Raw genomic sequence first — 13,006 nt, forward strand, 5'->3', positions numbered from 1 at the left:
CTTAGGCACATGGTTTCATCTTTACTCCCTTGGACATGGTTTTGGATCGAATGAATATGTCACTGTTATGCGGGTAAAGATGTATGCAAAATGTGGTAACATTGAAAACACAATTCGCTTGTTTAATTCGATGCCCCAAAAAGATGTTTCATAGGATATAATGATTGAAGGCTTGGCCATGCATGGTAGAGGTAAAGATGTATTAGAACTTTTCTCTCGGATGAAAAATGAAGGGGTTACTCTTGATTGAATCATCTTCATTGGTGTGTGAGGTGCTTGTAGTCATGCAAGTTTGGTAGAAGAAGGCTTTGCACATTTTTATTCTATGACTAAAGTATGGAATTTAGGCTAAAAGTTGAGCACTATGCTTGTCTAGTTGATCTTCTTGGCTGAGCTGGTCGATTGCATGATGCAGTACAAATTGTGGAAAGCATGTCGTTTGTGTCTGTTGTGTATGTGTGCATGCATGTGCACACACACCTGCGTGTGTCAGTCATCTATAAGACTATCCCCGTACTATGACCTATTTTGGGACCAGCAAGGCTGAAAGCCTGCAGGGTCCAATTGTCATAGTTGTTGAAAATCTATGATCTTCACGTACATTTATTTTGTGGCTTAGCATTCTTTGGCTATGTCTGAACAATGTGCATCAGCACATGCAAGTTACAGATTGCCTTTCTTTATTAAATAGCTTTCCTTAACAAAATGAAAAATTATGGATAATATTTGTAAGTTGTTACTCTTTATTTTTATTCTCTTTAATAACGTTAAACTCTTTTGTTGTTGGATGAGATGCATAAATACATCAATAGTCTATTGCAAGATTAATGCTTCTCAGTTCTCATGTTTTGCATTGTGTTGTATAAACCTTTCATTCACAACTTTGTTATCAGGAACAAAAAGATCTTGCATGTTTGGATTTTCTTCAACTTTGCATGAGAAATTTTCGGGTCCATCAAACTTATTTAGCAAGCATGTCACTACCCTATAAGCATTGTTTTTTTATCAGGATGATACACCGGACATTATTTTTCCAATAGGAACATAGCTTTGTAGTTGTAGCAGTTTCCATGTTACTATGCTCATGTATTACTAAAACTTTATATTTATTTGGCATGAATTTCTTAACAAATCATGTGTCTCACCATAATCGAGGTAGGAACTTATTTGTTGACAACAATAAATCATAATTCATAATTAAAGCCATGTAGTTTGTGTGTGTGCACATATATGTATTTATGCATGATTCTTTCTCGTTGATACTCAATACTTGGTTAAAGGTTGATAGAATTGAGAATTAATGTTGCTTTCATGTGCATTTAACCTCAAATATTTCTACTTTTTTTTCATGAAAATGAACTTTTGAGTGAAGAAAGGATGACCATAAGTGTTTAAGCAGTTCATGTCTCCTAATTTACCATAGCATAAGAATGTGTGGAGTCATGCACACAAATGCAATCAAGACACATGCCTCTTAGAAAGCATTTGAAGCTCAGGATTGAACAGTTCACTATGATAAGTGATATAAAGAACTTGAAATTGTTATTGCATGTTGATTTGCAAAATAATTTTTATGTAAAGAAGTTGAAATTGATGTAAGTGGTAAAAGAAACCAAAACAATATAATTAAGCTCTTCCTTGATGTCGCTCCTACAATGTGAGAATCTTGGATTGTGGTCATGGAAGACCATGAAGATACTTAAACTTCATGTATAATTATGTCCCCATAACCCGATGTGAGGTTCACCTTACCGACCACGGTTTTGAGCCACTTTGCTTGGAGATAGTGTTGTTTACTCAGCTATAATTATTGGTATACCAAGAAAGTGGTATCAATGGATGTTGATTTCTTTGATGTCTTGACATTAGGTATTGATTCTTAATGTTATGATCGATGGTATTGATTCCTGATATCGGTTGAAGAAAAAGTATTGAACCCAATAATTGAAATACAAATTATGTGTTAAGCTATAATTGAGAACTAACTTGAACCTCGAGAATTATGCCAATTTTGAATATCCACGAGTTTAAAGAAAAGTAAAAATTAAATTTGTGTGCATTTAAATAGGGACATGCATGCATGCAAAAACAACTCTGATAAATAACTTAATAAGTTATTCAAGCATGTGCATTGAATCATGCATATTTTACTGTTCAATATTAGTTTCATACATTTTTGCATATTTGATTTGGCATGATATTTGTTGAATTCTTGAATGATAAGTTAATTATGGTAAGTTATTGCTTGTGATTTCCTCTAAAATTTATGCATAGGTTAATTTATGCTATTTCGTTTACCATTGGATTTTTAGAGAAATTCGTATGAGGACTTTGGTTCTTACCCATTTTCTAAAATTGTTTTACAGGCATATATGCTCAGTGATGGTTGGCTGGAGGATGCGAGACTTGCAACTTGGTGCTTGGGTTCTGACTAGAGTGTAGGATTTGTAATAGAGTCGATTTTATATTTTTGGACTTTTTGACTTATTGATTATATAAAGTTCAATTTATTACTTCAAATTTATTTGATGCATAGAATGGTTTGTGGTTTGGTTATATTAAATATGTGATGTACCTCAGGTCCTTGGGAGTTTTTTCATAATTATTAAAAAAAAATCACTATTTTTTGAGGGTCATTCCTCCTTACTACTGGGACTGGGGAACCAAAGGCGATGCCTTGCTCTCCAAACAACATAATGTTTTGGAAGCTTGTACCCTCTACCCTCTCTAAGGTAGTCTTGGGATGCTAGATCCTGAATTTTTTCTTACCATTTTCAAGTACCAAAAATTGTTCAGTGTGAGGTTATTTCTAATTAAGGCCATACGTCAATGATATTTATATTTTCATAATTTAGTACATAGTCAACACCCCATTGGGTTCTCACAATCTCTTGCTCGCATTTAAGTAAATCTCATGTGTTGTCATGTCACACACATCCCTTATAGCATAAGAATATCATATGACTCCATCCCTATGCAAGGCACATTCATATGAGTATATACAACACATCAATACAGGCTCTTAAGCATCGATCATTTCCTTGAACCGTGAGCTCACACATGAATAATCAATCATGCATCACACTACATATAAAAACTGAATCAATACTAAGTCATATCGGATCTAGATAACATAAACAAAATATAAAGCATATTAAAAAAAAAAAATTCAAACACAATATTTTTGGATAAAAAACTATGTGCATGTTAAAAATATCGTCTTTCATATCAGGGTAGAGTTCTAAAGCAGATCATAACTGGGACTAAATTTTTTTTACTAGATCCAACCAAGTTTATAAGAAACTACTTATACCAACTTGATCAAATCCAAATCCTGACTTATCTAGATAAAGCTCTGGGAGGTATTCCGTAAACCAAAAGCACTTTTCTACAAAATAAAAAAAAGCCATAAAATAGTTCTACGCAAAATGAACAAATCAGAATCCTGAAATGAAATAATAATTTTTTTTTAGGTAAATAGAATAGTTTAAGTGTTTTTCTATAATTTCAGAGAAAATTGTGAGTGCTTTTTAAATAATAGAAGTCAGAATCCCGTCTCATTTAATCACTAGAGGACAAGCTTGTTTTTGAAATTTCTAAGAAATAGAGGCCCTATTTAAAAACAGAAAGGCACGTGTAGAATAATCTGAAAAAAGCATAGGGAAATCTATAATTCTATGCTAGAAGGGATAAAACCAGAATTATAAAAAAAGTTCAGGGTATAAGAATAAAACCATATCATAAGTGTTATCGAACCCTAACCACCCTCTTCTTCTTTCATTTTTATTTTTTTTCTTTCTCTTTTATTTTCTCTCTTCTTTCCTTTTTGTTCTTTTCTTTTTCACCCTCTCTCGTAAAAGGGGAGACCCTTAGGGTTCCCCCTTTTATGAAAGGGGAAAAAGGATGAGTCAAGGGAGATTCGTTATTTTGTGGCCGGCCATTGTCTTAAATTTTGGCAACTGCCACTCCTCTGCCTGACATCGGTGGTGGATGTGGTAGTGAACTCAGAGGTGGTGCAACAAGAGGTACATGACTAGAGCCTCCATGGTGGTGCAGATCTAGATCAAGATTGAAAGCCTATTTCGGCAACCAAGCCACCTCCTTTACAACACTGAATTCCCACCGGAGGAGAGTTCCATGCAGCCTCCATCTCCTGCCTCTCCTCTCTGACGAGACCAATCTGCATTTTCGGCATGACTCGTGCCATCTCGGGTGCGACAATGTCGGTGTTGGTGGACGCAAGGTTCACTTTATGATAATCTCTCTCATGAGCATCATTATCCTCATGTGTTGTCTACTCGAAAGCATGCAAGCCTTCTTTGGTGGTTGCTTGTAGGGGATTGGAGCCAAGATCTCCAGTTGCTCCACCCTCTTCCTCTCATAAAAATAAATGGTTTGCTGCCCTCTCTTTTTTTTTATTTGCAACTTTTGTTTTATGTAGCAGGGTCGTCAAACATGGCCATTCAGCAGGGTAGACTCACGGATCAACTCTGTCGATGTCATGGAGGACACCAGCAAAGACAATGTCAAAAGGGGCACCTACAACACCATCAGTCTTCTCCTTTCGCCACCTCAAGTCATCATTTTTCTAGTAGCATCGCCTAATACAGTGAACTTCCTATCAAGAGTGCTAAAGAAGTACCATTCCAAGTCCCTGTTCTTTAAACACAAACGAGATGGGAGATACCATGGCTCAGGTTTATGGATGTTGATCTTGGAGATGGCTTTGAAAAAGATGGGCTTGTCATGGACCTTCTTCTTGAGGTAGTAACTCACCAACTCCTCATCCGTAGGATGGAATCTAAAGCCCAACAAAAGCGATACCTCGTCACCTTCTTCGCACAATCAATTTCTTTTCCTGTGCCAAAACCCGAACTTGGCTCGATTGATCATTTCTCTTATGCCAAAATCATAGGTCTGCTCAATTGATTCTCTTTGTATTTTTGAACCACCTCTCAGTTCCCTAAAAGGGTGTTTTTTTCAATTTAGAGCATAGTTGTTCATGGTTCCCTAAAGAAATTGGTTCCTTTATTGCTGACATCCTCATCATTGTCTTCATCTTCGCCGAAATGTCATCAGAAGCAAGACCAGGCTTAGTTTGTGTCTAGCATAATTCCCGCACAAACAAGTCTAACCATAGTCAAAAGGTAGGAAGGGTTCGCGACCATCCCAATTGGAACCCCACTTTCTCTTCTATAGCCATCGTTGTGGTCTCTGCATCACTGGTGGGCTCAGTCTGTGAGCTCGCCTCGATAGGGCAGGTGCCAGCGGCGCCTTTGGTCTTTGAGTACACAAAAAAAGATCTATTTAATCAGGCATTTGTGGCTTTGGCATTGCTTAATTCGGCTTTGGCGGGATGAAACCAGACCAAGATCGATTGCAGATGACTCGTTTGCATTGAGATTTAATTCTCCTCTTCTGCTGGAGAAATTCCTAACCTGATCATCTTTCTTTGCCTTTTATTTATTTATTTTTTGCACTGCCTCAACCAGATACACTATCCGCCAAACATGGTCGTCCGACTCATAAGCCCTTTCGAGGTTGTGCTCCCCTCTTCATCTGTTGTCGATTTTTGTAGGGCAACACTGGGCTCTGAGTTTTTTGGCGATCTTTGATTGACAATCCGCTTATTTCTTGTGCACACTAGAATTGACTCTGATACCACTATTGAAATTTGGGATTGGTGGTGTGTGTAGTGTGGGTGAGGGACCAGGTCGATAGAAGAAAAGAGAATGAGATTGGATTTAACCGGTCTGCTTCAAGGGGATTTCCTAGATTCACATCAAATTTTTCTTGTAGAGGCAGGGGTTGGGTTAAGTAGCCTCTCCTGGGTAGCCGGTTCTCAACCTTATTTATCCTATTGGATTGCCAAACAAGCTGAAAATTCAATGTTGATGTGGGGCCCACCACTATCTCTGTGGTTAGTATTTTAAGGGTCCACTACTCAAGGTCATTGGATTCTTTAGAAACAATCCAATGACTAATTCTGGATCCATACTTGGATCTAATACCCGGATCCAACTTTAGATTCAATACCTGGATCCAACATATGGGTTCCATATGTGAGACCCAATGGCCACACTGGATTAGTAGCAGGATCCAACAATTGAATCCATCTATAGGGTCATACTTGATCAAAACAACTTGCATCATAAGATTTAAGAGAGGTATGAAGATGGGGGATGACAAAGGGGATGACTGGAACCAAACTGTCACTCACTTGACTCTTTTATAGAGTTTACTTGTTATCCTATTTACTAGGGCCAAGTTTGATTAGACTTAGATTTATAGCACGCTTACAATCTGGACCAAAACCTATCCAATATGACTCGAGCTTGGGATCAGTATCAGTATTATTTTGATGTAAACAACTAACTCACATTTGGATGAATGAGATTCCTACTTGCTATTCTTAATTCTATTTGATTTTCCAGATTGATAATTCAATTATGACAACATTTCCTGCTTCTTACTAGACACACATGAAAACTTTTTTGAATTTATAACTGGAAGAAACAACTCCTATCATGAAGACCTGGTCATGCTGGCTCAGCCTGCCATACCTATAGTCATCGTGCCAACAACGTAAAACTCCAAGGCTAGGACCCCTGCCCCCGAGGCTTATGCTACACATTGGCTTGCACAGAGAGGCAACACTCATGAAAATCAAACTTTGACTGCCAGTCTAGCAGCCAAGGCCCCACCCCACTACTCCAACCGCCCTTGCGCGACACACATGAAAACTTGCATTTTACTATTTTTACTTAACTATGTTTTGGCGTGTGATTTTCCAATCAAGACTTGCCCTCATCAGTTAGTCTTTTTTTGTTGGATAGCCCAAAGGGGAAAACACTCTCATCATCGACCACACTGTTTAAAAGCTTGATAATATATAAAATATATGTATAATACATGTAAATATATGATTAATCCATGTACAAAACATAATATGCATTTTATGCATATACTATATTAAACCTATACGAGTCAAGCCAATCGAGCTTGCCATGTTCGTGCTCGGCTCATTTACCTAAATGAGCTAGCTAATATCTTGGCTCGCTGAACTCAATTTCTAAGCCAAGCCCAGCCTAGTCAAATGGCAAGTTGTTCATCTCGTTTTCCAGCCCTAGAGTTTGTGCCTACCCCAGTTCAAATTCCTGACTCCGCCCTTGGGTCAGAGTACCTGTTGAACTGGCTTGGGTCTTCACAAGAATGAGCCAAGCTTGAACATTTCAAGCTTGTATCATTGAGCTCATTTACCTGCCCTAGGAGATGGAATGGTTGGTAAGGGTGCAACCGGATTCAATATGGTTTGCATCGTGTCATTGATCCTATCCTGGGAAGCACGTCCTAATGGAACTAGACCCAATGACGTAGAATTGAAGTTGAGTATGAAATTTGTACGATGCTACTGAATCCGATAAAGATCATAAATAAATCAAGTCTATACTTAATCCGAGGATAAATATGACAAAAACTTGGATTCAAATCGGAGTCCAAATCCAGGGGAAAAAAGGGTTCCATCGTATAAGTCTAAGTTTTATTTGGAAAACACATTTTGATTACATTATGGGATCTTTATCCTGAAATAATGTGTTGGATTTGGATCCAAGGTTGGGCAATCCGATCCATTTGCATTGGTTGTGTACAAGATGAAAATGATGATCCTCAAGTACCAACTGCCAATGAAAGTCAAAAACCCTAAAAAATCAGTTCAAACCGCTAAACGGTTTTCAACAACGATACCGGCGGACACGCCTACAAATGGCGAGGGGCTTATCAAATAAAATAGATTCAACGAAATGCCCATCCTGTCCTTTTTATTTTCAAATTCCAAAGATGTCCTTCCCTCCATGCCCCTTAGACTACTTTTGTTGGGATGGATGGAACCTAAGCCGGCCAACCTTGTAGTCAAGGTAATATTCTTTTGCTAAAACAAGCCTATCTCTACAGTCAAGTTCAAAATGTAAGTAGGAGCTTAGGATGTATTTGTTTTGGTAGTGGTGGCGGCGGCGGCTTATTACGACTCTGGACCGAGCTTGGCTCAGCTTTTTAAAGCCCCAACCCAGATCAATCCGAACTTTGTGTTTTCCTTTTTTCGAGAAGAAGGACATGCACCCAGCCTAGGTTCCCATAACGTGGCACCTAGCCCTACTGTGAGTCTCGGTTTGAGCTTGGCTTTCGAGTTGGTGCAGGATGATCTAGACCAAGTCTGAAAAGAGACTCCAAGGAAGGTTGGGGATGAATTGGTCATTCAAAAGAAAGAAGGGGGGGCGTTTCCATACTTTCTTAAAATAGTAAAATCACCAAATAGTAAAGGACATTGTGGGAAATTGAAAATGAACGGGTGAAAAATCACGATGCGCGCGCCGACTCACAAGAACGTGTCGTCGGTTGGTGGGCCTCCCCTCCCCCACCCTTTCAAGGAATCCGGCTTGCCACCCTTTTCTTTGATTGCCACCAAAATTTTCTCTCTTTCACTCTCTGAAAAACCTTCACAATCTTCATTTCCTTCCCTCTTGATCTCCCCCCACCTTCATTTCTTTGCACAATGGTGAGAAAGATTCATAGTTTTTTTCTTGCTTTTTTTGTTGGTTCTAAGATGGGTTCCATCATTTTCTTTGTTTTCTATAGCCTTTCTCAAAAGTTCAAAAAGAAAAAAGAAAGGTCATTCTGATTTCCTAGCCTTTGCATCAAATTGTTCTAAGAATCGAAATTGTGATTGAGACGGCTCTGTGTTGATGGGATGCAGGCGAATTCGGCATCAGGGATGGCAGTGCACGACGATTGCAAGCTAAAGTTCTTGGAGTTGAAGGCGAAGAGGAATTTTAGGTTCATAGTGTTCAAGATCGACGAGAAGATACAGCAGGTGACGGTGGAGAACGTTGGGGAGCCCACCCAGAGCTACGACGACTTCACTGCCTGCCTCCCCGCCAACGAGTGCCGCTACGCCGTCTTTGACTTCGACTTCGTCACCGACGAGAACTGCCAGAAGAGCAAGATCTTCTTCATTGCTTGGTATTTTTTTTTAATTCCCCCATTGATTCCTTCAATCAATCAATGTCATGTCGTTTTATTTGTGTTCTTTTCCATTCCACCCATCATTTGTTTTTCTTTGAATTTTTCTTAACTCTTTCTTCCTTTGTCAATGTTCATCTTTGATGACTGCATGATCATCATGATGCAATTAGCATATATCAGCGATACATTTCCAATTAAATCTAGACATGCCCAATAATTTTCAGTTATCCAACTTTAAAAAAAAGATAAAAGTTTTAATTTATTTTCTTCACTGTGATTTTCTCGGGGAACGAAATTTCTGAATTGATTTCAACTACCACCAACAATCCAAGCTCTGGGTTTTCGGGTATTAACAACAATCAATCTGCACCAATTGGTGTGGAGCGCGTGTAGTTAAATGATAAGGTTACACTATCATAACCAAGGGGTCTCTGGTTCAAATCCAACAATCAATCCACACTAGTTGGGATGTAACTCAGCAGTTAAATGATGAGGAAGGTTGCACTATCATAACCAAGGAGTCTCCGGTTCAAATCCCTTGGGCTTATACTTTACTTGCCTATCAAAAATAAAAACAATCTACACCAATTGGTACAACAAATTTTGCTCCTTCCAACCATCATGAACATCGTCCATGCATGTCCTTATATTTGCTTATTGCCAATCACTGTTATCACCATTATTCCATATATGATGTATGCTTGTTGTCCAATGATTCAGCCCACTTTGATAATCATATCCTTCATCATTCTGATGCAACCAGCATCCACGTCCTTTACTCACTCCTCATCATTGACACCAGCACTAGCTGCACTACCACCATCATCATTATCATCAGTAAGGGGGCGTTTGTTTCATGTTCTTCTATCTTTCATAGAAAATAGGGTTTCTTTCTTACAAAGAGTGAAATAAACATGTCTAAAAAAATATATGATGCGACCTGCATAATAAATGCAAAAAAGCAGCTTTCTTCTCAAAATGAGATCATTTCTCCCCCTTGAGAAGCACTTTCCCTCTAAAGTGGCTCTCTTTGTTGTCATCACCATCATCATCAACCAATAACCCCCATTTTCTTCCCCCATTCCCCCCACCATTACTGTCTTAACCACGAACACCATCGATACTACTGCCTAATACATTAGTTTCCTCCTACCAACATCATTTAAAGGCATGGTGGTTATGATCTACAGCTCCCCAACACTACATTAGTTATTCCAACTGTCTTTAAGCTTCCCTTGCAGATTTTTCTTTTTCCCTCATATGATGAAGAGGCGCCACCACTTTAGTTTGGGTATCCCATTACAAGCTAAGCGATGCTACGTTGTAAAAACTCCACAGGTACTTCCTCCTTTCTATTGGGAATAGTTTCTCATTGGTTTCTACCTTGTAGCAACAGACATGCACCTCATGGATTAAACTTGTGATGTCCATCAACTTGAATGTCTTAAGCCAATGCACCTAGTCAGGTGTGCGGAACCCTAGGGGTCAAGCTTCTTTGAATTAAGAAGGAACAAATCTTCTTCATGTTCATATGTCAGAATACCAAACTATAGGGTTTAGAGAACAAAAAGGAAAATCAGAAAATGCTCTACAAATGCTGATAAATCTCCTTTTGCTTAAAAAAAAGAAGACAATTCAATGTCAAAGTTAAGCCCTTTCTGTAGTCATAGTGGAAAACTGATTGAATCAAAGGTACAAAAGCACACACTCCATATTGTAGAGAACAATGGTATTTTCCAAAGGGAAATTCAATAAGATTGCCCTTTTTAGTTACTGCATTTATGTGAATTATCCAATACAATCGATGAAAGTGCACATGGTGTTAACAGACCAAGATATAGGAAAGGCTTAAGTGCCTGCCTATGTGACACAGGCCAATCACATAACAGCATTCCGTAGGCCCCACAATAACAAAATGCAGGCCCCACTCAGAATGCTGTCATGTGATTGGCCTGTGTCACACAGGCAGGCACTTAAGCCACACCTGGATCTTGGTCTGTTATCACCATGTGCACGTTCATCGATTATTGAATAATTCACATAAATGCAGTAACTAAAAGGGGCAATCTTATTGAATTTCCCTATGCAAAATACCATTGTTCTCTACAATATGGAGTGTGTGCTTTTGTACCTTTGATTCAATCAGGATCCCTCTATGACTACAGAAAGGGCTTAACTTTGACATTGAATTGTCTTCACTATGGTGATAACCGCTAGGCATGTTTCATTCTTGCTGAGAAAGGGAGTCACAAGGTCAGATCTGTGACTCCCATTCTCTGGGAGATGGGCCTCTACTTTCTCAAATGGGAGAAACCTTCTCAAGGCACAATTCTCACGTTTGCAATGCTCTTAGATGATTGTCCTTTTTGAGAGTCATTCTCTCAAAAACTTGAGAGAATGATTCTCCCAAGGGTGTAAGCAAACGTGCCCAAGATGTATTAACATTTCAGGTGAAATATGTCACATGTTCATATCATCCTGTGGGATCTGTGCATAAGCATCAATCTGTGTTTGAAGAATTAGATTTGGTTGCACACTGACTGAACCTTGGGCAAGATTTTGTAAAACATGAACCTGATCCAATTTTAGTCAGGGTCTTCAGTGTCTTGCTTGTAAACTCCACTTTTTTTGCAACTCTTTAAGCAACTTGAGTTTTTAACTTATTGCCTCATATGTAGTTGTTGCCAGTTCGGTCACAGATTCTATGATTAGTAATTTGGCCTAAGAAATTCAGTCTCAACATGCTATCAATCTTTTTTTATGACGAGGAAGTAGGAACCCTCACCAAGAACTGGGTCACTTAATGGGCCTGCCCCCTACGAAATAACCTGTGTGGGGTCCACCACCACCCTACCTTTCATGCCCCCAACCATGTAAAAGCTGCAGACACACATGCTTGAAGGTCATGATTGATACTGCTTCTGCTTCTGCTACTATATTAACACAACCAATTTCAAAAAAAAAAAAAAAGAACACGTTCCAAGTTCTATAGTCCGGGCCGTGGTTGTGTGTTTGGGGCCGAACACTCTTATGAGTGTTCACCCTTTTAATAAGAGGCAGTACACTGGGGCCCCCTCTTTATAGGGGGCTGCCTCTTTTTTTTATAGGGGGCAGCCACTACGTGGCTCCCCTTAGTTGGGCAGGTGTTCTGCCCCGAGCACTGGATCTTCTCCCCTATAATTCTCTTCCTCTCTCATCGTCTAAATGCTACTTTGTCATCAATTATATCATAGTACATTGTGCCTTCTCTTAATGCATTATAAGAGCTAATATTTCATAAAATTGTGATCAACTGTAATAGGATTATATATGTTTTGATGCGGCCAATATAGCATCATGTGCATCTTTAATTTGTATGTTTGAAGGTCCCCTGACACATCCAAAGTGCGGAGTAAGATGCTGTATGCAAGCTCCAAGGACAGGTTCAAGAGGGAGCTAGACGGCATTCAGGTTGAGCTGCAGGCAACAGATCCTAGTGAGATGGGGATTGACATAATAAGAGGCCGGGCCTTATAGATCGCATCAGATCACCATTACTTATATTAGTTTCCTTCTCAGAGGAATCTTATTTTTGCTCTTGTTCACTGCTCAGGTTTTTGGCCATTCAAAATGGAGAAGCTACCAGGAAATGTGTGACTAAATGTTTTTTCTATTTTATTTTTTGTGCTGGAGACTGTTTAAGTTAATTTTCAAACGTCATTATCAGATGTGGGAATTCCTTGTGAACTTTTTATTCTTATTTTTTTTATAATTAACCATGGGGTTTTCCTTGTATGGTTCCATCAAGCACTGTACTCGGTAATTCTTATGATTCTTTGTATACTGTACTCAAAATTTCTCATGATGCTTTGTATACCTTTTGAAAGTGTCTTGCTAATGACACTTGATAAATAGCTAAAGGAAAACTTTAGACAATCTTGTTCAAGTTATACGTGGGGTTAACCAACCTATGATAAATAATGTTGGTATTCTACTGCGGCTTAGT

At 38.8% G+C, this 13,006-nt stretch overlaps 1 protein-coding gene across 1 annotated transcript; it reads left to right on the forward strand.

Moving 5' to 3' along the window:
- Positions 1-8,737: 8,737 nt before the first annotated feature.
- LOC149818984 (actin-depolymerizing factor-like) lies at positions 8,738-12,589 on the forward strand. The gene is made up of 2 exons (XM_089984980.1): positions 8,738-9,018; positions 12,387-12,589. Exons 1-2 carry the CDS (start codon positions 8,747-8,749, stop codon positions 12,535-12,537), a joined length of 423 nt encoding a protein of 140 aa, XP_089841106.1. The 5' UTR covers positions 8,738-8,746; the 3' UTR covers positions 12,538-12,589.
- Positions 12,590-13,006: the final 417 nt, after the last annotated feature.

Source organism: Nuphar pumila, chromosome 13 (assembly GCF_984573655.1).
Source record: "Nuphar pumila chromosome 13, dmNupPumi1.hap1.1, whole genome shotgun sequence".
Classification (NCBI taxonomy): Eukaryota; Viridiplantae; Streptophyta; class Magnoliopsida; order Nymphaeales; family Nymphaeaceae; genus Nuphar; species Nuphar pumila.

Excerpts from the sequence above, each read along its gene's own strand:
- LOC149818984 (XM_089984980.1), top strand. The coding sequence starts at position 8,747 with ATGCAGGCGAATTCGGCATCAGGGATGGCAGTGCACGACGATTGCAAG. Across the intron at positions 9,019-12,386 it reads AAGATCTTCTTCATTGCTTG|GTCCCCTGACACATCCAAAG; the intron begins GTATTTTTTTTT and ends GTATGTTTGAAG.